The 24683-nt window shown below is 40.8% G+C and overlaps 1 protein-coding gene across 2 annotated transcripts in view; it reads right to left on the bottom strand.

Moving 5' to 3' along the window:
* The window catches only part of GRIK2 (glutamate ionotropic receptor kainate type subunit 2), a 442739-nt gene that overhangs the window by 156582 nt on the left and 261474 nt on the right, over nucleotides 1-24683 (bottom strand). For both annotated transcript variants that reach the window (XM_088665996.1, XM_088665995.1), the window contains exon 11: nucleotides 6333-6556. In XM_088665996.1, the coding sequence (XP_088522122.1) occupies nucleotides 6333-6556 (224 nt within the window). The remainder of the gene's footprint in view (nucleotides 1-6332; nucleotides 6557-24683) is intronic.

Here is a 24683-nt window from a genome sequence, read left to right as displayed (position 1 = left end):
TGATGCTACACTAGTGGACCAACTGGTTTACCACTCTGAACAATTAGAGTCCTTCAGCCTGCTCTCACAGTGGTCAAACAGTTGCCTTTGGGGATTTGGCAAGCAGGATCTAAGTGCAACAAGCTCTCCCCATCTGCGATTCTCATCAACTGGTAGTCAAAGGCACCATCCAACAGCAAAGGCTAAAGATAGACTCATCCTCCATGAAAATAACAATGAAAACATCCAAAGGCGCATTCAGTTGGCAGTGAATTCAGTTGCCATGAATAATAGCAAGGGGAAATACATTGGAATTAAATGTTCTAGAAAACATAGCTAGCCAGTACTCACAATGAAAGTGATACCTTTCCTCAGGCCTGGCACTATTTCAAACTACTTCATACCTAAGCAGTAGCTCCCTTGATTTTAGTGAAGCAAAAGCTCCCTACTTTGATCTTTCTCTGACCGAGGTTTAGAAACCAAGATCCTCCAGCAGCAAAATTATGCAAGTTGCACCTTGATAATGAATTCTAACCCATAATCCAAAACGACAATTCATTACTCAGACAGAGATAATTTGCATGCACCTTTCAGTACTTTTGAACTGGGTGAAGGAACTATTCCTAAAATGGACTCTTTTAGTGAGAAATGTTAACTTCCCTGAAACAGTCAGAATCGGAATTGGTTCCCAGAACATTGTGCTTTATACTGAGGTTGCACATTTTATTACTGAAAATGAAAGCGGCTCCCTTAATATGTAACCTTCTGTATGTGGGGAAACTGCCAATGAGTGCTGCCTTCCCTGGAAACTCTTTAGTGTTGCAGTATGCCTAGCAGGGGTCAAGGAATAATGTCAAGAAAGACCCTGTTGACTTGTATATATAGAAGAGCAAAAATGTCAGGCACGGCGAGACCCTATTTCTCCTAGTAGAAAAATGATCAAATAGAAAGAGCAGGTCTCTCTCACTTTGTTGTGACCTTCCTTTGGCTAAAAGTAGCTTAAATGATTTAGGGCCCATCACAAAGAGCATAGAGGAGCTTAAGGAAGTAATCAGTGGGTGAAGGAGAACACAGAGGTGGCAGGTAATCCAGGCTCAATGACTCCTTATGTGAAAATAAGATTTAGCAGAAGAGAATTCCTGAGTGAATCACTTTGATCAGCTAGTTCTACCTGAATTAAAAGCATTCTATTGTTTTATTAACTTTTTATCTCGGTGAAAATCAGGGTTGGTTTTTTTTGGGGGGGGGGGGAATCTATCGTCGCCCACCATATAATGAAGTAGTACAGACTTCTAAGCAGTTTACAACTCTAAAAACCAATTGCACAAACATTAAGTATGGTGGATTTTCCCTCCCTCCTTTAACATATATTGGCAAGCAAATACAGTATGGAAAAGGAGTAGAATGGTTTTTACCTCCACATGCTGATTTCTCCACCCTCACCCCGGTAGTCTACTTTTAGGCAAGATGTAAAATCTGTGCATGAGTGGTCCCCGTGTTTGGGAGATTTGGGTCAGTTGCCTGCTCTGGGATGGGGTTGCCCTCCATCTAGGTAAATGAATAGGCTTGCAATTTGGGAGTGCTCCCCTATTCAGCATTCTCGCTGAAGCTTCAAGTGATTCCTATGTCCAAGACTTTTACCAGCCTTAGTTAGTACACCAGCTACAGCTGTTCCTGGACAGGGACAGTTTGGCCACAGTAATCCACACACTGGTGACTTCTAGGCTTTATTACTGTAATGTGTTGCCTTTGGCCCTGTCCTCGTATTTGGTCTGGAAGCTTGCAGCTGCTGCAAAACACTGTTACCCATTTGCTCTCTGGGAAAAACCTATTGACAACACATGACACCTCTGTTGAAATTATTGCACTGGCTGCCAATTTCCTACCCATCTAGATTCAATGTTTCAATATTGCTGTATAAGGCCCTGTATGGTTCTGGACTAGGATACCTGGAAAGCTGGGTCTCTCCATACATTCCACTCTGGTCACCTAAATCTGTGGATGATTCCACAAACCTCTGAGACTTGAGCATGTGCTTTTAGCACTGTGGTACCAGTTCTCTGGAACTTTCTTAGAAGTAAAGCAAGCCCCAACTTTGCTATGTCTTCCAAGTATTTCTCAAGTCAATCTAATTTGATTATGCTGTCTTCCATTCTTGATGGTCTTTATGCTGTTTTAGAACTGTGTTATTATCTGTACTACGGTTTATAGTCTATTTCTGTATACTGCTTAGGTATTCAGTGGATGCAGAGTGGGTTATAGATTCAGATTTTTTAAAAACTATATTTAAGATTTAAAATAATATTTTAAAACTTTTCCTGCTATAAGGTAACATTGCAAGTCAATGACAAACTCAGACATTTGGTGTGGATATAGGACATTTTAAAAATGTGAAAATTGTATAGATAACAAATATTGTTTCTCTTCAAGCATTAAGAAAGCAAATTATTTTAGGTTGCAGCATTACACAGTTACTCAACAAATAAGTATAAAGAATTTCAGTGGTCCTTGTGGACGAAAAACTGTTCACTAAACTGCATCCTAAAAATAGAACAAAATCCATGTATTTATAAAATTCGATTTAAGATTTTACAGGAGGGAAATCAAATTTCCTTATGTGTTATTCTCTGATGGTTGGCTTTCCACTAACATGCTCTCTTTTCAGATTATAAATGTTAGCTCAATCTTTCAAGAGGCAGAAACCATGCCACAAGATCAAACAAAAACACTGAACAATGAATATTTGCTAGTAATCTGTATCTATTTTATAATGATTCCCTGCTACTAATGCGAACATGCCAATGTGATATTTCCAAAAAATGACAAAAACCAACAGCAACTGATTTAAAATGTCAGAGCAAGCCTGTTGTATAAATACAGCACAATGAAAAACATAAAAAATTAGCCATTGCAAAATATATGTTATAACTAGTATAAATACATATAGGCCTACTACAAAATGTGCCTAACGTAAGATAATTACAGGACTTATTGGCAGTCATTATTTTAGGATTGCAGCTATATAAATGAACACTGCATAGGTATGAACCCATCAGCAGCCTACTACTATGCTTCAAAGTTAAACCATCTGCCCCAGCAATAGCTTTAAGTAGACTCCTTGGCAGAGCATTTTACATTCTCAATATTCTAGTAATTCCTTTTCAATTAGAAAAATCAGTGTTGATTTGGTTGATCATGTTAGCACAGACAGATATTTAATTAAGTACCACCTCCAATTGAGGAGAACAATTTCCCCTAAGCCTTCCTTCTGTGCATGAACTTCAATTGTTTACTCACAAAGCTAAGAACCATTTTGTACATCTAACCCAGGCATCCCCAAACTGCAGCCCTCCAGATGTTTTGGCCTACAACTCCCATGATCCCTAGCTAATAGGACCAGTGGTCAGGGATGATGGGAATTGTAGTACAAAACATCTGGAGGGCCGAAGTTTGGGGGTGCCTGATCTAACCTGTACATGTATCTGCACATCTAAAGCAGGGCTGGAATAACATGTGGCCTTCAAGATGCCATTGGACTCCATCTCCCACCAGTCACAGCCAGCATGGTCAACAGCCAGGAGTGATGGCAGTTGGAGTCTACAGGTTTCCCATCCCTATTCTAAAGTTACAGGCAAATCAGATGATATAACTTCAATCCAGCTCCTTGTTTTTAACAAAACCTATATTGTCATTGGTATGTTTTTTAGAATGGTTTACGATCAGGATGATGCTTTCAACATCTGATAGAATATATCAAGAAATAAATTTTTTAAAAAGAAAACACTCAACAATGGCCCTTAAAAACATGGCGTTGGTTACTGACAACAAACATCCCACCATGCTCAGTGAGTGAGAACAAGTGAATATTTCTAAACAAAAGAGAAAACTGAAAGAGTGCTTGAATGCTCAGAAAAAAAAATGTGTTTCCAGCATAGGAAAACACATTTTCAAGAAGGTGTACACAAAATCCATCTACATATCACTTTATAACATTTTGGGGATCAACCAGTGCTAAACATTTTTCAACATGCAGGGAAACACTCTGTAAAGTGGAAAGGAAGAAAGCTGATTTTGCTCTTTCTAGATAGGCAGGTTGTGTATGGTACGACAGGAATTTTTGTTTTTGTTTTGGCTAAAATGCTACACACACACACACACACACACACACACACCCCTTGGAAATAAGGTTCTACAAAGTTACAATCTGAAATCTACAACAACTTTTTTCTGCAAGCTTGGGCTATCTCATTATTCACCATGCTTTGGATAATTAGTGAGCAAACTGAATGCCACTAGCCCTAAAAGACAACATGTCCACACCTCATCACTTTATTTTCATTGTATGCATACTATCTAGACTTTGCCTACTATCTTGCACCCGGTTACCCATCCACAGGAATGTCTTTCAACCTTAACCAAATGTAGTGCTTTTTTCTAGAGAAATAGGTGCCACTACTCACCATGAAGTTGTTATAGTGCCACACTTTTTAACCAAAACAAAAAGAGGTGCTGGTACTGTGTACCCTTGAGTACCCCATAAAAAAAGCAATGGCCACATGACTGCAAAATTTATTTGGAGGCTTGTTTGGGGAGTAGTGAATAGCTTTCTGAAAATCCAACTATATAGTTTCTGTGAGATACCCGTCTACATACTTATGGGCACCCCTAAAGAACAATAAAAAGCTGATGCTGGAATCAACTAGCAAACTCACTCATTGCCCAATACAGCATCACATATTTTATGCAGGGATGAGCCACGACTGTCACTACTTTCAAATGACTACTATTTCATCATTGTCCACAGGAATAATACCATCTCTTATAAAATGGAGACAGTAGTATCAAGGAAATACTATATAATACTGATGTCAGTTCTGGCATAAGAGAAGTGGATTAAGTGGATCTCCACAGTGAACAGAGATAAACAGATCATGTAAGGCTGAAGGAAGAACTCTGTACCAAGAACTAGGTAGACAGATGGACGGACGGACGGACAGACAGACAGACAGACAGACAGACAGACAGACAGACAGACAGATGGTAGATAGGAGGAGAGACAGAGGAACAAAGATGTCAGGGAAGCAGCCAACTCTGGTAATCTTAGAACAGCAGAGCAAGTATCACTGCAAATGTGCATTACTCTAACCAATTTGCTACATAAAAAAACCTTTTGCTGCATATTTAAGTTTATAATAAAGGTTTTCAAACTAATGTCTAAATGAACCTTCCTAAGTCAAGCCAAGTATCCTTAGGTGTGGCTAAATCAAACCAGTGAGTAGGTAGTGTTTTTGTTTGTTTGTTTTATCCTTGTACAGTACCCACAGGTCAAATTTGGGCCACAAGTTAAAGGCTCCCCATGCCTATTCTAAACCCCACCACCCTCGCCACAGTGAGTTAGAACATTGTGTGACCAAGGTTCTAATACAGGGGCAGGCAAGACAATGCAAATAGAATAGGATCCTCTCTTCAGAACTTCCCTCAACACGTGGAAAGGGTAGAGCTGGCCCAGCAGAAGCTGGGCTAGCATGATTTAGAGCACCCAAACACTGCACACAAGGGTCAAGAGTTTTGTTTATAGTTTTCTGATATCCTTATCAATATTAATCTTAATATCAATTTCATTTCAATGCTATGCCAAGTATGGGTCAGTTATCTGTTAGTAGGCATACCAGTCTACAGAAGGTTTTGTGACATAACCAGCAGGTAAAAGGCATCATGGGAGTGTAGCACCCTGAAGATCATCATGTGAGCCCTTTGTAAGACTGAGTGGCCCTCTACAGCATGGGTCTCCAAGGTGGTGTCCACAGAGGTCAGAATGCACACCTGTTTATCCCACGGTGCCTGCAAATACCTACAGTGCCCGGGAGATTCTTTGCAGCTCCTCTTTCCACTAACTCAGCCACAACTATAGTGAACACTCACCCCTAAGCATTGCCACAATTCCCTGGATGCTGGACTAGGCTCCCACCCTCCCTTCTGTTCTGAAGCAAGGAGTGTTCCAAAGAGCTTCTCTCTGTGAGCAAGTGCAGTGATTGAAGGACATGCCTACATCATTTTGTCTTCCTCTTTTTCTGCTCTTTTAGATATGGCAGTCTCCATAGTCACCTTTTTTTTTAAATGCCAGATCTCTCTCCACACTAGCCATTTTGTGACTGGTGCCCATGACAGTTTTCAAATCTCTAAAAGTGCCCACTGGTCCCCAAAGGTTGGAGATTCCTGCCCTACATATATATATATTTTTTAAAAAAATGAGAACAAGAAAGTAAGGAAGGATTTGTGACTTTTGACAATTATTCTTGAGGGGAAGAAAGGTAACAATTGCCAAAATACCACAAAGAGGTTTCACATGTTACCTGGCTATGACAAAGAGCACACAACTGACACCCAAGTAAGCCAGCAGAATATACATCCAGATATCAGGGGAGAGAGGATTCAGGAAGGAGAAGACGCCCGGGTTTGTACCATTGGGCTTGCGGTACAATATACTTATTCCAAGAGTCATAAAGGGCTTGGAAAAGTCGATGACCGTCTCTCGAACATACGTAATGGCCAGTGGTGCAACGGCAAGGTCAGCTTTCTGTTTGCAAAGGAAGAAAAGAGAGAAGGAGAGAGGGAGAGGGAGAGAGAAATAGGCCATAAGTCAAAAGCAGCAGACAGAAGCAGGCAATCAAATTAAATAAAACACAGACTTATACACTTTGAGAGCCCTGTCTCGGTACCAATTAAGCTGAAATTTAAAGCTCTGCTTCTGCTCCTCCTCCAGTAAAGAAGCTGATTTATACTGCTACTCACCCTCCAAGAGTTTTGAACACTGCGGTGTTTACAGATACCATTAAAGATAATGGAGAAAAAAATCTGAAAATAAGTGACTATTTGTGGAATTCCATTTAATATTTCATTTATAACATGCTCTATTTGAAGGTTGTGGAGGTGGGGGTTCCCCTTCAAAATATATACTGGAGGGCTGAATGGATTTTAAGCATTAAAACATTCTCCATTTCATTTAACCTGTTCTGATCGACACACAACAAGAGAATTAGGCTCACATTTTAAACCCCTGAACCACAATCAATACAGAGAACCATGCAATTAGATCTGTGCTAAATAGTGGCATCTTTGACTCTCCCCGATTTTATTTTATTTTTAAAAACTGCAGTTGGGAATACTAACAAGTTTCAAATGCAATTTGAAAAGCAAGGTCAGAAACTGCTGCTACTCTCTGTTGTCACCCCTAAATTTGCCACTGGGAATGCAGAGGCACTTCTATATTCTTAGGGGAGCTCTCTGGATCATAGTCATGAAGTCTGATTTTCAAGTTCAGTTTAAGATGTTCATTCCCACCCACCCTTAGCAATGTAAAAACTTTGTATTCAAATCAAACCCCCCTTTCTGATTCTGATTTGTCATTGACTTCAGAAGCATCAACGATATTGCCATACAGTTGCTCAAACACAGGCGCTCCATTTTCAAATGGATTAATTATTTTCATTCAATTTATTTATATTTATAATCCTGCTCTCCCTTCCAAAGGACCCTAGGGTGGCAAACACACCTGTTACAGAATGTAGTGGTTATTCAGTTTGACTCCACAGCCCTATTTGTGTGCAGGGCTCACATGTAAATGCTACAGACAACCAGGGAGAGTGGAGATGCTAAAGCTCTGGGCTGCTCCAACACTGCTATTCCTATCCCCCTAAAAAGCAGCATTCTAACTCATGTGGGAAGCCTCCATAAGTAGAGGGGCTTCCCTGCTTCAGGCTCAACTTTCCATTGCCTTGAGGTTTACAGGCACAGCAACACTAAGGGGAAGAGTTGAGCACATTTATCCATGCTCCCTGAGCTCATCTGTAGCACATTTACCGTGAACAGCATGCTCTAAAACAACTTGTAATTAACTCTCATACATGGTATGAAGTAGCCATGTTGGCCTGTGACACCTTTGAGAACATCATAGGAGGTGCCACTGAAGGAGAAATCAGCATAAAATGTCTCTCTTTCTTCCTGCATCTTGCTGGTTGGAGCAGCCTAAGCAGAACTCCACTCAGGGAACGCTACCATCAATTGTAGCACACTCTGGCTACTACTGCTTCTGTTTATCAGCTGGTTAGCTGAACACAAACAAATAGGCCCTTTCACACAGATTTGGAGAGTGGGAGTCCTTCAACTGGCTTAATATACCTTATCCTAATTTCATTATATCAAATAACATTTATGCAAGACCAATGATTGATTGCCTAACTTGAAGAGGTGAAGTTTGCTATGTTCCCCCCCCCCAATGCTAACTTGACAACTCCCCCACAAACTATAGTTTCTGCTGTATTTATTGCTTTTTATTAGATACAATATGCCCTGCTGTGTTAAACAGATTTTGTGGTGTATTAAAAGTTCAGAGGATCAAGCTTAAGAGCATCACTTCCAACCTCCATAGAGAACCACAACATTAACATGATGATCATTACTCCAAAGAGAATGTCTACGTTATGCAAAATACAGTTATACCTTCAGCTAAGTGTATCACCACACATTTTTATTGTGCCTCTCTTTCCAATTACAGGGCAAAGCAGCCAACTGAGATAATAAAACACACATATGGTTGACACTCATGAAGATGTCATGTCATCACTCTGCAAACAACTACATCTCCATAACAAATGAGATCTTTTGCATTTTAGCCTTTCAACTCCATTTGATAGGACAAAATATTATGGGTAAAAGGTTTTTACCATGGCCCTATATCTGGTGAGCTTGCTACAGTAGATAAAGGTTTATTTACAGGCTGCTTTTCAGCCAACACAGTTCTAATGCAAAAATAACTACAACAATCAAAATTTAAAGCAAAACCCACATATTTATATGCATTTCTGAATCTGCAACTAAAACTCAGAGATCTCATAGACGTTTATGAGTATCACAACTGGGGAAAGTTATGCATAAAACCACACCCAACTAATAAAGGAGGAAGCCTGATATTATTTAACTATGAAGTTTCAAAAGCTTCAAGACTTTTCAATGCCTGAAAAAACTAACTTGTAGAGTGTGGCAACTTTGAGCTGGTCACTCCTTCAACACTGGAGCCAGTAGGTTGTATTGAGGCTAGCTATCGTGCTCACCTCTGCCAAGAAAAGCATATATTTAAGCGAGTCCATATATCACAACTATCACAAAGAAAACCCTCTATAAGATAGCTGCTCAAAGAGTTGTCCAAACAACATATAAGTGGCTGGTTATGTTGGTGTCTATTAGACTGGAAAACTTCACTTTATTTCATATTTATAACCCACATTCCTATCCCAAAGGAAACCCAACAAAGCAGCTAGGAGGAAAGCCAGGTCTGCAGTCAATAGTGTAACAAACTTACCAGACTAAGAAAAGACTCATCCATGACCATGCCAGAAATATCTGTAAACCATGGATCACCAAAATGGCACCTGCACCTGCGGAGACCCCGCCCACTGCTGCAATGAGGCTTCAAAGAAGCATTCCAGCCAATAGAATCCCCCCTTAAGCCTAATTGCAATGTGGGCCATGTTTTGGGAAAGGGGTAGTTAACTAGCCCTCACACCTGTGACTTCTTACCAACTAATCCTCCCCCTGCTCCCATGGTGGAAACAGGCTTTAGCAAGAGTTTATTGGCTTCAATAGGAGGCTTCTTTGAAACCTAATTAAAACAGAGGAGGGGTGTTTGTGAGGGAACTTGCCTCTTGGGGAGGAAAGATTATCCCTGGCTTTCCCAGTGGTGCCCCTCCCATGCTGAAAATGCCTTTCCTTGCCACAATCAGGCTTCTTTGAAGGAGGGGCTATGGCAATGATGGCCAAACTTGACCCTCCAGCTGTTTTGGGACTACAATGCCCATCATCCCCGACCACTGGTCCTGTTAGGTAGGGATGATGGGAGTTGTAGTCCCAAAACAGCTGGAGGGCCAAGTTTGGCCATCACTGGGCTATGGGGTATGGGTCAGTATTACCCCTTCTGTTCCCAACTGTCAAACATACCCTGACATTTCTATCCCACAAACAGGTTTGAAGAAAAGCTTTCTGTTGGCCCCAACAGATAGTAAAAATCCGTGGCTTGCGGTCATTGGCCTAAGGGGGTCAGGCTAGTCCCCTCCCCAATCCCCCTCACAAGCTGGCACCGCTGGCCCTAACTGTTCCCCTATGAAAAAATTCACAGCATGCCAAATATAGTTTTAGTAAAAGTAGTTTTAGGAAATATAAAGGCTGTCCACCTGTGAGGGCTGCCTCACAGCAAACGAGTTTTAAAAGCTCAGCTGTTGTTCCTAACAGCTTTTGTTTTATGAAGTAGAGGCAACATTCTGCTTACAGTTTCCACAGGCATTCGCCAAGGGTGCAATCAAAGGCATTGTTTTTAACTGGAGGGTGACATATCTCCACAGCACAACCCAGAGTTTATGTACTTATGAAGGCAGAGGGAAGCACTTATTGGATTTTAACACTGTACTTATTTGTTACATTTCTTTCCTGCTTTCCCGCTAAAGTGCTTTCAGCAGATCACTGTGCTTACCATTGGCTTCCTATGCAGACATTGCCCAGGTCCAACATTGATTCACATGTCTTAGGCGAGCCCCTATCAAACTAATGGCACCTCCACTTACTGCAGTTCAAAATGTACATGGCTTTAGTTACCAGTTAATCTCACATTGAACTCCCCTATTTGAAAAGAGTCTGTATTTACATGGCACTGAGCTATCCCAGTCTGACTTTTGGAAGAAGAACACAATATTATAATAATTTCTTGGAATATTTAGCAGTGCAATCCTACACAGAAGCAATCCCATAGAGTTCAACGAGACTTCCCCCCAGATATGTAAATAGTACAGAATTGGAGCACAACGTTGGTTTGGTTTTGGCTCTATATTTACTTTCCATGTTTTACATGTATTTTTCATAATGTGCATGAGTTTAATTAATCACCCACGTATTTTCAATTAGTTGCTAGCTGTCTAACTTTTAAAATTGTTAACGATAAATTATTGCCACAAAAGACACAGAGAGTGCTTTTATATATCCATTGCTAGTTTCCTTGCATTAAAGTCTACAGCACAAATGCTAGCCTGTAGTCACGGCATGCTTGTTTGCCTGAATGTGTTTTTTTAATAAGTGCTTTATTAAATTTTATCTGGGTTGCAGGCAATGTACAAATATTAAAAGCATAAATATTAGAAAAAATGAATGAAATGAAAACTGCAGAAGTCTATATTCCATAAAGAGTTTATCTTGGTTTAGACAAAGTTTCTGGGCCAGATCACACTACTATCAACCAGCAAAATGCTCGTAGTTTTGATAAGTGCAGGGTGGGGAGGCCTGTGTTTTACAAAGAACTCCTGTGGGCTGCAGTGCATTTGTATGAGCTCGGTTTTCGGACCATTCAAATCATGTTTGATTTCCAGGAAAAGGAAGAGAATCTGTACCAGCACAGATAGCCACCACTCTCCCCAGTCTTCTAAAAACAACATAAAATAAATACCATTTAAAATAACACCACACACCTAAAACAACTCCCATCCAGAGCTTCCCAATTCTTTGGAGCACTGGAGGGGTACATGCACAGGGAATGGAAAGCCAAGGTTTGAAACTGCCCTTTTCTTGGAAATCTGGATCTAAGTAATTGATTTCCAGAATTTGCCTATGCTCCTGAAATTTAGCTTTTTACAAGATATTTCATTTTACTAAGAACCTAGATAGGAGGAGATGGGATGGGTTGGAGATATGGGTGAGGAAATGAGCATCAGAGAAACACCAGTGAGATCAAGAGCACAGATTATAGAAAACAGCAATGGATAAAAGAATTGTGTGGAGCTGTGCAGAGCCCCAAAAACACATTAACACATTTCTCCCTTTTAATTTTAATTTGGGTTTGCTGAAGCCTCCCAATCCAGTTAAAAATAGCGGCAAAGTCTGGAAGCTAAACTGGAAGCTAAACCTGAGAAATTTGACTCGGTACACATTTAAAGCTGATATTAAATTCACAATACACAGCTTTCATTCGAAATTTTCACTTTTCTGAATTCCAACGAGTGCAAGGATTGCTTTGGAATCGTTGGTGAGTGAAACTTCCCAGTAAAAATAAGTAAATTTTAAAGGACCCAGAGGGAAAATCGCATTTACCATTTTAGATCAATCCTGAAAGCATTTAGTAGTGAAAGCACTTGCTCACCGTTGCATCACGTGTTCACAATACTATTCCAGGAAGAGATGCCCAGCTGGAAGCTGGCTGCCAAGTGCCCCATATCACTGTGAGTGTGAAGGCAGATTTCCTAAACTTTTAATAACATCAGACTCTTTCCTGATCAACCTTAACATGAAATCTCTCAAAAACAGCTGCAGAATGAGTCAACATTTTCATGCATCAGGGGCTGATCCAAAGACCTCTCTGATCAGTTTGTTACAAGAATCTACCACGCATATGTGTACTTGCTAGTTGCTTTTTAGCAAGAACACTTTAATTGGCTCGAACTATGAAGTTACAAATTTCTGATACTCTTAGCCATAGACTTATTTCCAGGCAAGGAGTATTTATTATTCTCTATGGCTCACTTAAAGAGCCCTTCCGGCATCACCGGAGAGGGAGGTTGCGGGCACCACGACCCTTTCACGTGCCGGGGGTGGGGGTGGCTGCCATCCCTCCAGCTATAGGCCAATTCCCGGACACGTCACCCCCTGCACGTCCAATCCGGACGTGTCGGGGGCGTGGCTTGCGTCTTCAAATGCAAGCGCGCAGCCCGGGCTCGGCCTCTTTGTTCCTGCCCCCAGCCGCTTCGGATCTTTTCCTGCCCACCCTCCTTTTAGGCAGGCGCTTTAGGCAGGCTTCTCTTCTGACTTTGCTATGGACTTCGGTTGGTCGCCGTTGAGGGGCCTGGTAGGACTTTTTCCACCTGGCCAATTGGCTCTGGCCTTGTGGTTTTCACCTACCTTGTAGCATCATGTCACAACTTTGGTTTTGGCGGTTAGGCATTGGATTATCTGAGAAAGGTCTCTGGTGAGGGGAGGTTGCTGCCATCACCTCCCCCAAAATGCTGAGGGGTAGTTCCTTAAGGAGTCCGGGGGCGTGGCCAAGTCCAAAACCGTGGAAGGTGAGGGCCAAAGGCACACCCTCTACCGGTGACCCCAGGGTGCGTTCCTAGTAGATCCGCATCACAGGTCTCACCCAACGGTGGTTAACCCTTCTCAGACTGCCAGCACAACGGGCTGGAGTCGGGTATAGTCGGTTAGATCCAATGCCTAATGCCAATACCTCTCTACAATCCGTAATCAATAAAGCTGTGGCCTTTTTATGCCCATTAACCTTATATCATTGTGTCCTGAGTTTTTATTCATTCGGGGAAGGTCGGGGTTTAGCCACGCAATGAGTAAAATGATGATGGTGATTAATTTGTATACCACCCTTCATCCATAGATCTCAGGGCAGTTCACAACATAAAAATACACAGTAAAAACCATAAAATACATAATAGAAACAAGAACAGAAACAAAAAATAACCCCCTCCCCCCCATGCACGTACATAAAAATTGGTCCAACAGATTGTGTGTTATCTAGTTGTTCAGGCTGACATGAATGATTCAAGCAAGCAATAGTACAGATTTGTTATCTTCGTTTCATCTTTAGCATGTATTGCTTTGTACAGCAGCTTATGCTCTAAATCTACCGTAGCTTAACTGAACATCAGTGCATGAAATAAAAAAAAGGAAGTGAAAGTCGTATATTTCAGCAAAATACATTCTAAGTAGTTTTCTCTCCCATTTTACCATGCCATTTTCTGTACAGAAATAAATTGCAGCCTTGCAGTTTTTATTTCTGCTTTACATAAAGACGCAAGCAGACAAATGGGTTTCCACTAGCTGAATGAGATTATCTGGATTTTGCTGCCAGAATCTTGGTGCAAGCGGGCAGTTTCACGTTTGAAATATATGACAAAATGTAAACTAATCATTAAGATGTGATTCAGCATAGACAAAATAGGGACAGAAATAAGCCCATCTGCTTCTTGACAAGACTCTGACCTCACTTTATTTGGGGGAAATGTAAAATTATGCCTGTTTTAACACTCTGCACAAAATTGAGATGCTGAAATAGGACATACCCATTCCACTTAAAAACATTTCAGTGAAAATCCCTCATATGTAAATACATTAAATATTACTAGAAACACAGAGTTTTTATGTTCTTGTAGAAGACACAAAAATATATGATACTAACACTCTTAATCTTAGAGTCATGGGTTTGACCCCAGGTTTGGGAAAAGATTCCTGCATTGCAGGGAATTGGGCTAGATGGCCCTTGTAAAGGTAAAGGTAAAGGGACCCCTGACCGTTAGGTCCAGTCATGGACAACTCTAGGGTTGCGACGCTCATCTCGCTTTACTGGCCGAGGGAGCCGGTGTACAGCTTCCGGGCCATGTGGCCAGCATGACTAAGCAGCTTCTGGCGAACCAGAGCAGCACACGGAAACACTGTTTACCTTCCCGCCAGAATGGTACCTATTTATCTACTTGCACTTTGATGTGCTTTCAAACTGCTAGGTTGGCAGGAGCTGGGACTGAGCAACAGGAGCTCACCCCGTTGCGGGGATTCGAACCGCCAACCTTCTGATCGGCAAGCCCTAGGCTCAGTGGTTTAGACCACAGCGCCACCCACGTCCCAGATGACCCTTGTGGTTCGTTCCAACTCTACAATTCTATGATTCTATGTGGGAAAATGAAGGCACTTGGGGAAAGTGTGACCGAAATCATGGAAATGGCTTAAAGATCACACTAGCCTTTATCCACACAACTGTGTGTCACTGTATACATAACAGAGCTTGGAAGACTTTGACAGTTTAACTTGCTCTGCGTCAGGAATTAACCAGATGCTTAGAGAGGGGACCACACAAGCCGACTGACTTGACGACATGGGAACATGTCTAATCAACCTGCAGCATTGCAATCTGCCTTCAGAATTCCAAAAGTAATCACTGCTCTTGCTTACATGCGACTCACTATAATGTATTTATTTTATTTATTTCTACAATTTAAATACATCTTAATTATAATTGTCTCTAAGCAGTGTTCCAAAAACTCAGTACAATGAAAATCAGTTAAAATGATAAAATCAGAGATCAGTTAAAATGCTTGCTGGGGTAAAAAGTAGTTCTAATCTTCTACAGAAGGAAAGTGGAGGGAAATGCTTTCCTCTTTATCACTGATTAATTTTGGGAATGGGGTGGCTTAATCCATTTTATGAAATTATAAACAAATTCTAATTATTTTTCTTTTAGTTTACTTGTCTTCATTAGGGTTAGGGGGGATCCAAATGGTGCATAAATTAACCAAGTAGCACAGTTTATGCAATGTTGGACCTGTAATGTTGGCATCATATGGCATTATATTTCATTTAGTATTTTTTCTTAAATCAGAATTTAAGTCTAGTGCGACTGTATTTTATATAACATTTTGTCACAGTAATTATATATTACAAGAGAAAGAATAGCATCTTAAAAGGATATGATTATTTCCCACTTCAAGTATCACTTCATACTTAGTAACCAAGGTCAGCACTTTAATAGGAGGCTGTCAAGGAAAATTCTGAATAGGAAACTGCAGACGGTTGTTTTTATGGCTATAATAATGCATTGCTTCACTGAAGAGATGCAAGTACTTATTGCATGAGAAACAAGATTAAAGTTATAGCCACTCACAGCAACTGGATCCTCAACAGCCAATACAGGCAATTGCACAGTGAATTCATTAGTCTGCAGTACTTAACTCTGGTGTGGGGTACAAATCATGCTGTTTGTGCAAGGACTTCCAGTTGTACATGGGAGCCCCCTTCTACCCCTTTGCCCATGTGCTCCCCAAAAATCTGTTTTATAATAGATTTGGGAGATTGGGAGGGGAGGGGGAGAGGGGGGGCGTTCTGTTGTGACAGGTTGACCTCATCAGATACAACCCATAATTTTCTAATTGTCATTCATTACCATTGCCGTGATAGACTCAATTCAAACTTTGCACCAAACCATGGTTAGTGCTAAGCAAGGGGTTAAAAAAACCTATCTTAGTGAACTGGAGTTTCCAACATTAAAACAGGCAAACCATAGTTTAGAACTGTTTGCTTTTGTTTCCAATATGCTCAGTGATAAGCTTTATAAATTCAACAGCCTAGTTTGCTGATCCTTTCCCAACATTGGTTTACAAGCTGATATCGATCTAACCGAGACAAAGAGTGCTGTGTAGTGCTGTGTAGCATAACATGCAAATGTAGCCTAGTATGACACTGCAACTTTTCAGTGTATCTTCTCTTTCAGCTGTCCTGGAAATAGTATTACTGAAGGTGAGAGGATAAATGAATTCTCTAAATAAACAAATTGCCAACTCAGTGGTACTATCCAGAAGACATGGTACAGTGGTACCTCTGGTTACAAACGGAATCTGTTCCAGAGGTCTGTTCCTAACCAGAAACCGCTCGTAACATGAGGCACGATTTCGCTAATGGCGCCTCCCACTGCATGCACACCTCCAACACACGATTTCCACTCGCATCCTGGGGCAAAGTTCGCAACCAGGAGCGGCTACTTGAAGGTTAGCGGAGCTCGTAACCTCAATTGTGCGCAACCAGAGGCGTTCACAACCAGAGGTACCACTGCATTCCTGAGCAGTCCGCCATCCCCTTGAATTCAAATTGACCAGTTGTTGGTCAGAGACGGCGGTGCTTAGGGGATGAACCAGAGTGTTCAAGCACCAGCCCTCCACCTGGAGGCCGAGAACAGATATGCACCCAATGCCTGAGTCAAAGCCTACCTACAACTCTAATCAATAACATTTTCAACTGTTACGTGGCCCATTTTCAAATCCAAGAACATTGTCTTGTACAATGTCTAGGCCTTTTGTCCCTGGGGTGGGGTGGGGGGTCACTGCAAGTAAGTCCACGTGTTTATTCTTTATATGCCACCCAGAGTCACTGCAGCAACCCAGTCAGATGGGCAGGGCATTATTATTATTATTATTATTATTACTAACAACATATTGAGTGTGCGGATGACTGGGTATTTGAGAACAGGCACTCTGGCCACACTTTGTTGCTGCACTTGATTGTGCACATAGCTTTAATACATGTGAACAATACTCCCAAGAAAGCTGTGTATCACAGGTTTTTGCTGCGTGCATGTACATCCTTACATTGAGACAGGGTCTCAATCAAAAAGGCACACACCCAGAGGCATGGCCAGTGGGCATGCCCCCCCCAACTGTAATGCAAAGCAGTCTGAACAAGGCTACACACACCTTTCAGCCTTGGCATTATGCATGGCTGTTCGCAATGAATAAGAGCCAAGCCCATTTTAAATTACTTTGACATGTGTTCTTCTGCAATTGCACTTACAATATAACTTTAGGGATGAGCTGTTTTTGCGCACTTGAAGAATTTATTCATCAGTTCTCCAAAAATAGCCAAAGAACAACGTGCCAATTTCCTTAATACAATGAGTAAAGCCATGTGGTGGGCACCTTTGCCAGCAGCACATCAAGCTCTGAAGTTCGGTTTGAAATACAGCTGCAATTTTGGAAATGCCTTGTGAATGACTGGTAATGATCCTAAGAGCTGTACACTTCCCAGTGTTTGGTGATTTAGAGGATAGCTTAAATGTTTATCACAGTTATACTTACTGCAGCTCAGGAGCTCAAATCAATAGTAATGTATGAACAGGGAAGTTTGAAATGTTTGATGTTCTATTATGTTTGTTACTTTATGCTAATGTGTACCTGGCATTAAAAAATTCTGAGTGTTCATCTATGTACTACAAATTTACTTACAGACGGTTGGGTTTGGATGTACATATTTCAAACCTTGTGCCCCCACCCTCTGTCTTCAAGGAGTCCTTCCTTTCTCATTGCACCACAATTAACCTAGGATGTCTTCAATGGACCATAATTTCCTATTATGTCTGTACCTGGAAACTATGATAACCCGGATGAGAACAAGCTAGGATCTTAAAACCACTTCAAACCATGGTTTAAGGTTTGGGTTTGTTGCATCTAAATTGGGCACATGTCATCAGTACAAGGTTATGAATCTACGGCCTTTGGGGGTATTGCTTTTTGCTATTTTGTTACATATTTTGTGCTTTTATTTTATTTTGTACTTTTCTGTTGCAAACTGCCGTGCGATCTTCGGATGAAGGTAGGTATATACATTTAGTAAATAATAATAATAATAATAATAATAATAATAATAATAATAATAATAATAATGTGAAGGGAGAGGACCAAATGGTTCCTTCGATAGAACACTAATGATCGTCATTGTGTGACGGAGGAAGGAAGCACAAAAGTTCAAAGACAAAAAATAAAACATATACTTTTCACTAGAGTTACATTGCCGCTGTTTAAAGGAAGTTTAATAGCAGAGTGTTGAAGTAGAAGATGGATTCGGCTTGTCAGAAGCAAAACCAGGGTGATAAGGGCGAAACAAAGAAGTCATGCTTGATGTGCTCATTTGGGTCACAGCTAATAGCATTGGAAATAAAAAGGTCAGAGCGTTTAGTGCAAAGTCTCGCAGGTTCAGCAATTAGACCAAACAATGCAGACGTCACAGTGGTCTCTACTGGCATATAACAAATTTTCACAATAAATTATCTTGTGGATGGCCAAGAGGAGGGAGAGAGGAAAGGGGCCAGAAAAGGGATAGCATGCTGTAATCATTTGAAAAAATAAAATAAAAAACATGAAGCAAAAGAGAAAGAACAAGGCACACTAACATAGGTGAAATTCAGCGTTAGGTATAGTCCAAGTAGACCCATGGAATGAACACGTCCATTGAATTCAGCTGAATTCTGAATGTGACCTGTACACTTTGATATGAAGCAATGTTGGTACTAACCAATGTTTATTTGTTAAGCAGTGACCAAGACCAAACAAATGCGGAGGAAATAAATTATGTGCCTCTAATATGATTAAATATTGTGAATCTGTATGTATAGTTCCAGAAAGGCTAGCTCTGGAGGTATGCCCAAAAAACTTAATCAAATGTAATTGATAATGATTAACGGAAATTACTTTAAGTGAAGAGAAATGGTTCAGGCATAAAACAATAATGCTTAATCTACATGCTAAATAAATGTATGCTACAAAATAAAAATGCAGTCTGAACAGATGGTCTTCAAAGGGCTAAAAGCATAAATCAGGAAAGAGCTAAATTAGAACATCCCTGGGATGCTAAAAAACAAACAACAAATGAAGAAATAAATAAGAAAATAAAGACACAAAAACAAGTATAAATCTGAGGACAAAGTGAATACACAATACTGAACAGGACTCTGGAAATGCCTTTAAAAGCTTATCATCTAATAAATTAGAGATGTCAATTATTTCTCTCACTCTGCCCTTCATGTGCCAGGTAACAACTATTCACAGAACCATTTAAATGCCCTTGAAAGAGTTTGTAGAGAGACATAAACTGAGTTAGACCTGGCTTTCATGTAAGTGGTGATTTTTTGATTTTTTTAAAAAACCATCTAGAAAACTGGCTGTGAAGGGAAAGGGTTCTAGAAATGCATTCAATTTTTTGGGCTCCCTCCCCCAAATCTACAGTCGGAAGTGGTACAGGCACAGGTATACTATCTCAACAGGTCTTAAGACAAAGCTTTGAATGTCTTATGCAGCCTGAACAGCCCTGTTGCATCTATTTTCCCACTTTTAGGAACCTGTGTGGATCGAGACCTTCCACTTGACTACTTACTTACTTATGTCTAATCATATTCTGATCTATTCCAAGGCTCAGGGAAGGAGGTAGCTTACAATATGATGGTCACAACCCATCATATCCACACCACACATTTAAATCACATTGATAGCTTTGTAACAGTTATGCCTGTATATACAGTATGTGAAATAATTATTATAGTGTGTGTGTCTGTGTGTGTGTGTCCCTCCCAGCTTGAACCCCTGGCACACTATCTGCATAAATTAACCATCTCAAAATTCAGACGTGCCTTTACTTTAGCCAGATTGGATGTGCTGCCCTCTGCCGTACTCGGGGGCAGATTTCAAAAGATTCCAAATGAAAAACGACTCTGCTCCTGTGGAATTGGTTATCGTTGCCACCTGCCCTGGGATCTTGTGGTGAATGGCAGCTACTAAATATAACTAATTAAATGTCTAGAGCAGGCAAACAAACATCCACTCAATCACATGGGTCACCACCACCAATTCTGTTTTTAATATGGGTTCTGGTTTAGCTTCTTAGTCCCTACTAGAGCTTCCAGGCACTATCCCACTGCTTCTCTCAGATTAATAGAAAACAGAGGTAGCTATCATTGTAATAGTGACAACAGCCTATTCCAGACAGTTGGATGATTGGTCCCTGCAATAGTTTAGAATAGTGCAAAGCAGCCATCCTGTTTTCAAGCTCCTCCAAGCATCTAAGAGGGTTGCTGACAAAGCCATGAGAATCAACATGATCACATCTTCCATTTCTGTCTTAGGGTCATGTAACCTCAGGCAGATATGGAAATCAGCCTTATCTATGAATGCCTGGAGTTGGTTGGCCACCACACACTTAAACTTAATCATATAGACCCCAAATGGCAAGCTGGAAATATACTGGAACATACTACAATCACCCAACTCAAGCTCCTTCTTTTTAAGGTACTTTCTATCAAAGGAATTACTAACGGTACTGAGGATTACAACATAAGGATTAACGAAAGTTGCTGCATGCATAACTGAAAATGGCTGGAGTATTAGGAATTTTGTCTGTTTACCTAAACTGCAACTTATTTAATAGAAGTTGCTCTGAGAACAAAATGTATGATGCGTCATAATCAGTGCATTTTGCCTCTGATCTGAGCACAGATGCATTTGTCAAATGTCCAAATGTTTACTTCATTGAACCAGCTTGAATATAACATCCTGAGAGAACACCTCATTACCGCTCTACCAGAGAGAGTGTACAGTCAGCAATGTAATGCTTGACACATTGCCCAGCATATGTGTGACAATGCTCAGGGGCTTCACAAGACCTGCAGGTGTGACAGAGTCAAGGCAACACATGCTGTGCTTGGACGAGACGACAGGCTATTGGAAAAAGTCAGAGAAGCTTTTCAAATTAATCATGGGAGCACCCTAGGAAGCAAGCAACCTATATAAATAGTACTCATTTACAAAAAACCGAATAGGAGTCCAGTTGGTGTGAGGCAAGTATTCCAAACATAGCTGTCAAGTTTTCCCTTTTCTCGCGAGGAAGTTTATTCAGCATAAGGGAATTTCCCTTAAAAAAAGGGAGAACTTGGCAGCTATGATTCCAAACCATGTGATTTTTCTCAAGAAGTTTTAAAAACAGCCTTTGTGTGGAATAACCAGCCTCATATAACCAACATGCTTAAGTCTAATTAATGCATGAAGGGGTTAATTCCATAGAGTAAGCTGTACTGCCAGGCTTAGCTAGGTCACTCTTCCTCACCTTGGGAGGGACTAGGACTAGGTAATCAAGCTTTTGTTCCTTCAGTTGATCTGAGAAGCTTAGTGTGTAAAGAGACCTGATTTGGTTGCTCAAACTCAAGTGGTCTTTTTCTATTGTAAGGGGAAATGGGAACTTTGGAAACAGCTTAGAAAGACATACGTATTTTGAAGACCTAACAGCCTATTATTTCCACCCTTTATTTCGCTGCATATTTTCTGTTTTTAAATCTCTGCTGGGGTTCTCTCACCAAAGAGTACTTGCCCCAAACCTGGATCTTGGCATCTAGGGAATTCTTTTTTAACAAGTGAATACTTTGTAACTTTTGATTTGAATTTCTCTCAATATTTGCGCAAACACACATTTTCTCCAGGTTTATCCAAATGCAGTGCTCTCTTTTTTTGAAAAGCCTCAACGAAACGTAAAAAAACCACCAAAAAAGATACAGTGATACTCTTGGGCAAAGATTCCCATCTTAAAAACAAAACATATTATTGTTTTATTCCCTTTACAAAACACCTAACCTAGCTATTTTGCAAGATTCTACACTGAAACAAGGAGACCCTGTCAAACAGTACAGTCTGTTCTTTTTAATGAGGAATGAAGCACAATAGCTAGTCTGTTCAAAAGGAGTGCAAAACAACAATTTGGGAATGGTAAAAACATTCCTACTGCAGGAATCCTATTTTGTTTTCACATATAAGCATTTTGAAGACGAGATGCAAGACAGAAATTCAGCAAGACAGAAATAAATGGAAAGGCTTTGCACCTTTCCATTTCTAAAACACAACCCTAAAACTCCACATACAGCGGCGTGTGTGTGTGTGTGTGTGTGTTGTCCTGTCATAGGAACTGTTCAAATGTCTAACAAGTTAAGTATGCAGATTACACAAAATAATAAAATAAATAATCATAAACACTAGTTAAAAAAATAAATCATTCAGGTAAACCTCCTTATCTGGTAGCACTTCGGTTCCCCACTCTCTTTATTTAAGAGGATTATTCCAGGACTATATATTGCAATTCTTAAGAGTCTGTTTAATTGAAGAATGAGAAAATGTGTCTGTACACACCACACACACACACACACACACACACACACTTTGGAATGTCCTAGGGAAGCAAAAGGGGAGAATAAAAAATGAAAACTGGAATGGAGACAAATAGAAACAGATTGCTTGCTAGCTACACGCAGAGGCTCAGAAGGCTATACTGATGACCATCTTCATTAATCAATCCCTTGACTTAAAGCAACCACTTCAGGGCTAGATATAAATCAATTGGATTACTTGTGTAAGTGCTCACCAATGTGAGAAATTGGTTGCACAGTCTAGCCCTTCAGCTGAGTTATATATATCTTTTAACTAAAGAGAGGCTCCTTTAAGGCAACCTATATTTCCTTGTCTCCTGGTTGTGTGAAAGAGAGGAAAATAAACCTTGTGCATGGGAGCAAGACAGAAAGAAGGACAACAGGTGTGTAGAATGTGTTGCTGCTCAGCAGGGCTGCCTTTTTTTAGAAATAGACTCCTGGCACTTCAGGTAAAGTAAAACATGAGCAGCTTTATTCAGGTACAGTGGACAGGGAGCTCTGCTTAATCCTCAGCCTCCATGCCCACACTGCCATCCTGCTCTCACTCACCTGTACAGGATGTTCCCTCTTCAGGTACTTCCCCTTGACTCAGGAAATATTTACACATATAAGAGACTATGAAGTCCTCGAGTTCCCCTTCCCCCCCCAAAAATGTGATTAAACTAAGGGTCATCAGCTTTGATTATTTCAGTCTATTTTCAGGAGGGGAAAGAATGGTAAAATACACTTGGTCAGCATAATCTGAACAGGAGTAGTGTTCTCTGCTATGGAAGAGGATGCAACAGGTACAGGAAAGACACAAAAGAAATACCTGTGGGCTCATGCCATACAACGGAATACAATTCATGCCTCAGCACTTGGGGGCCATAATCCAAGAGTAAGAATGGTATCTCTCTCTGTGTGTGTACGTTCTTTAACAGCAACTGCATGGCAAGAAGGCACTTTTGAAACTTGCAAGGAATTCTAAAAGCAATCTGCAATATAACATGTCGTTACTGCTTAAACTGGGCAGGGTGAGAGATCCTTAATGGGTGATTGTACACATTCATTTAAGGGGACACCTCAATGAGCTTTCATGGATTTAAGCACAAATGGACTATGTCTGAAGCTCTCAAAATGGGGGATCTATTATGGAAGATTGGCCCTTTTGGCAAAACCCAGAGAAACAAATCACTAGCAAAACTTGAGCTAGAGAGAAGGTGGACACAATATTGTAAATTATGTTCTAATTCCTCAGGGCCATCAATGCAGTTTATTAATGTTAAATATTATTTTAAATCTCTCTAATATATAATTTGTGGTTTTGAACATAACTGCTTGACCCTATTTAGGATATTAAGGTACATATATCTGCCAGGGGAGCTGCTTATGGGAGCCACATTACTGCTAGGCTTCTTCCTTGGTTTCAGTTTCAGTATTTGGCAATAAAGGACATCAATAATGTTTAATATTTAGGGAAGGACAAGGCAACCTGAAGCATAAGGAGGAGGTCTCAAACTCCATTTCACAGACAGAGTCTGGAAGATCTGCAAACCCTTAGACTAGGGTTCTGAGACCTGAGGCCGTCTAGGTGTTGTAGGACTACAGCTTCCATAAACCCCAGCCAGTATGGTCAGAGGTCAGAAATTATGGGAACTCAAGAACATCTGAAGGGCCACAGGTTCCACATCCTTGCCTTAGGTATATAGTTGACTGCCCTGCCCCAATAATAATCTGTTTTTACTCAAGGTAAAAAAAAGTAAGGGACCCCTGGATGGTTAAGTCCAGTCAAAGGTGACAATGGGGTTGTGGCACTCATCTTGCTTTCAGGCCAAGGGAAGCTGGTGTTTGTCCACAGACAGCTTTCCAGGTCATGTGGCCAGCATGACTAAATTGCTTCTGGCACAACTGGACACCATGACGAGTACCAGAGTGCATGGAAATGCCATTTATCTTCCCGTTGCAGTGGTACCCATTTATCTACTTGCACTGGAGTGCTTTCGAACTGCTAGGTTGGCAGGAGCTGGGACAGAGCAACAGGAATTCACACCGTCGCAGGGATTTGAACTGCTGACCTTCCAATTGGCAAGCCCAAGAGGTTCATTGGTTTAGACCGCAGCACCACCCGAGTTACTCAAGGTTCTCCATTCTTACCAGCGAAGAAGTACAACCATGAATGACAGAACAGTCT

Source organism: Zootoca vivipara, chromosome 3 (genome assembly GCF_965207765.1).
Source record: "Zootoca vivipara chromosome 3, rZooViv2.hap1.1, whole genome shotgun sequence".
Classification (NCBI taxonomy): Eukaryota; Metazoa; Chordata; class Lepidosauria; order Squamata; family Lacertidae; genus Zootoca; species Zootoca vivipara.
The sequence above is the reverse complement of the archived record's forward strand: the minus strand, read 5'-3'. Positions and strand labels throughout refer to the sequence as shown.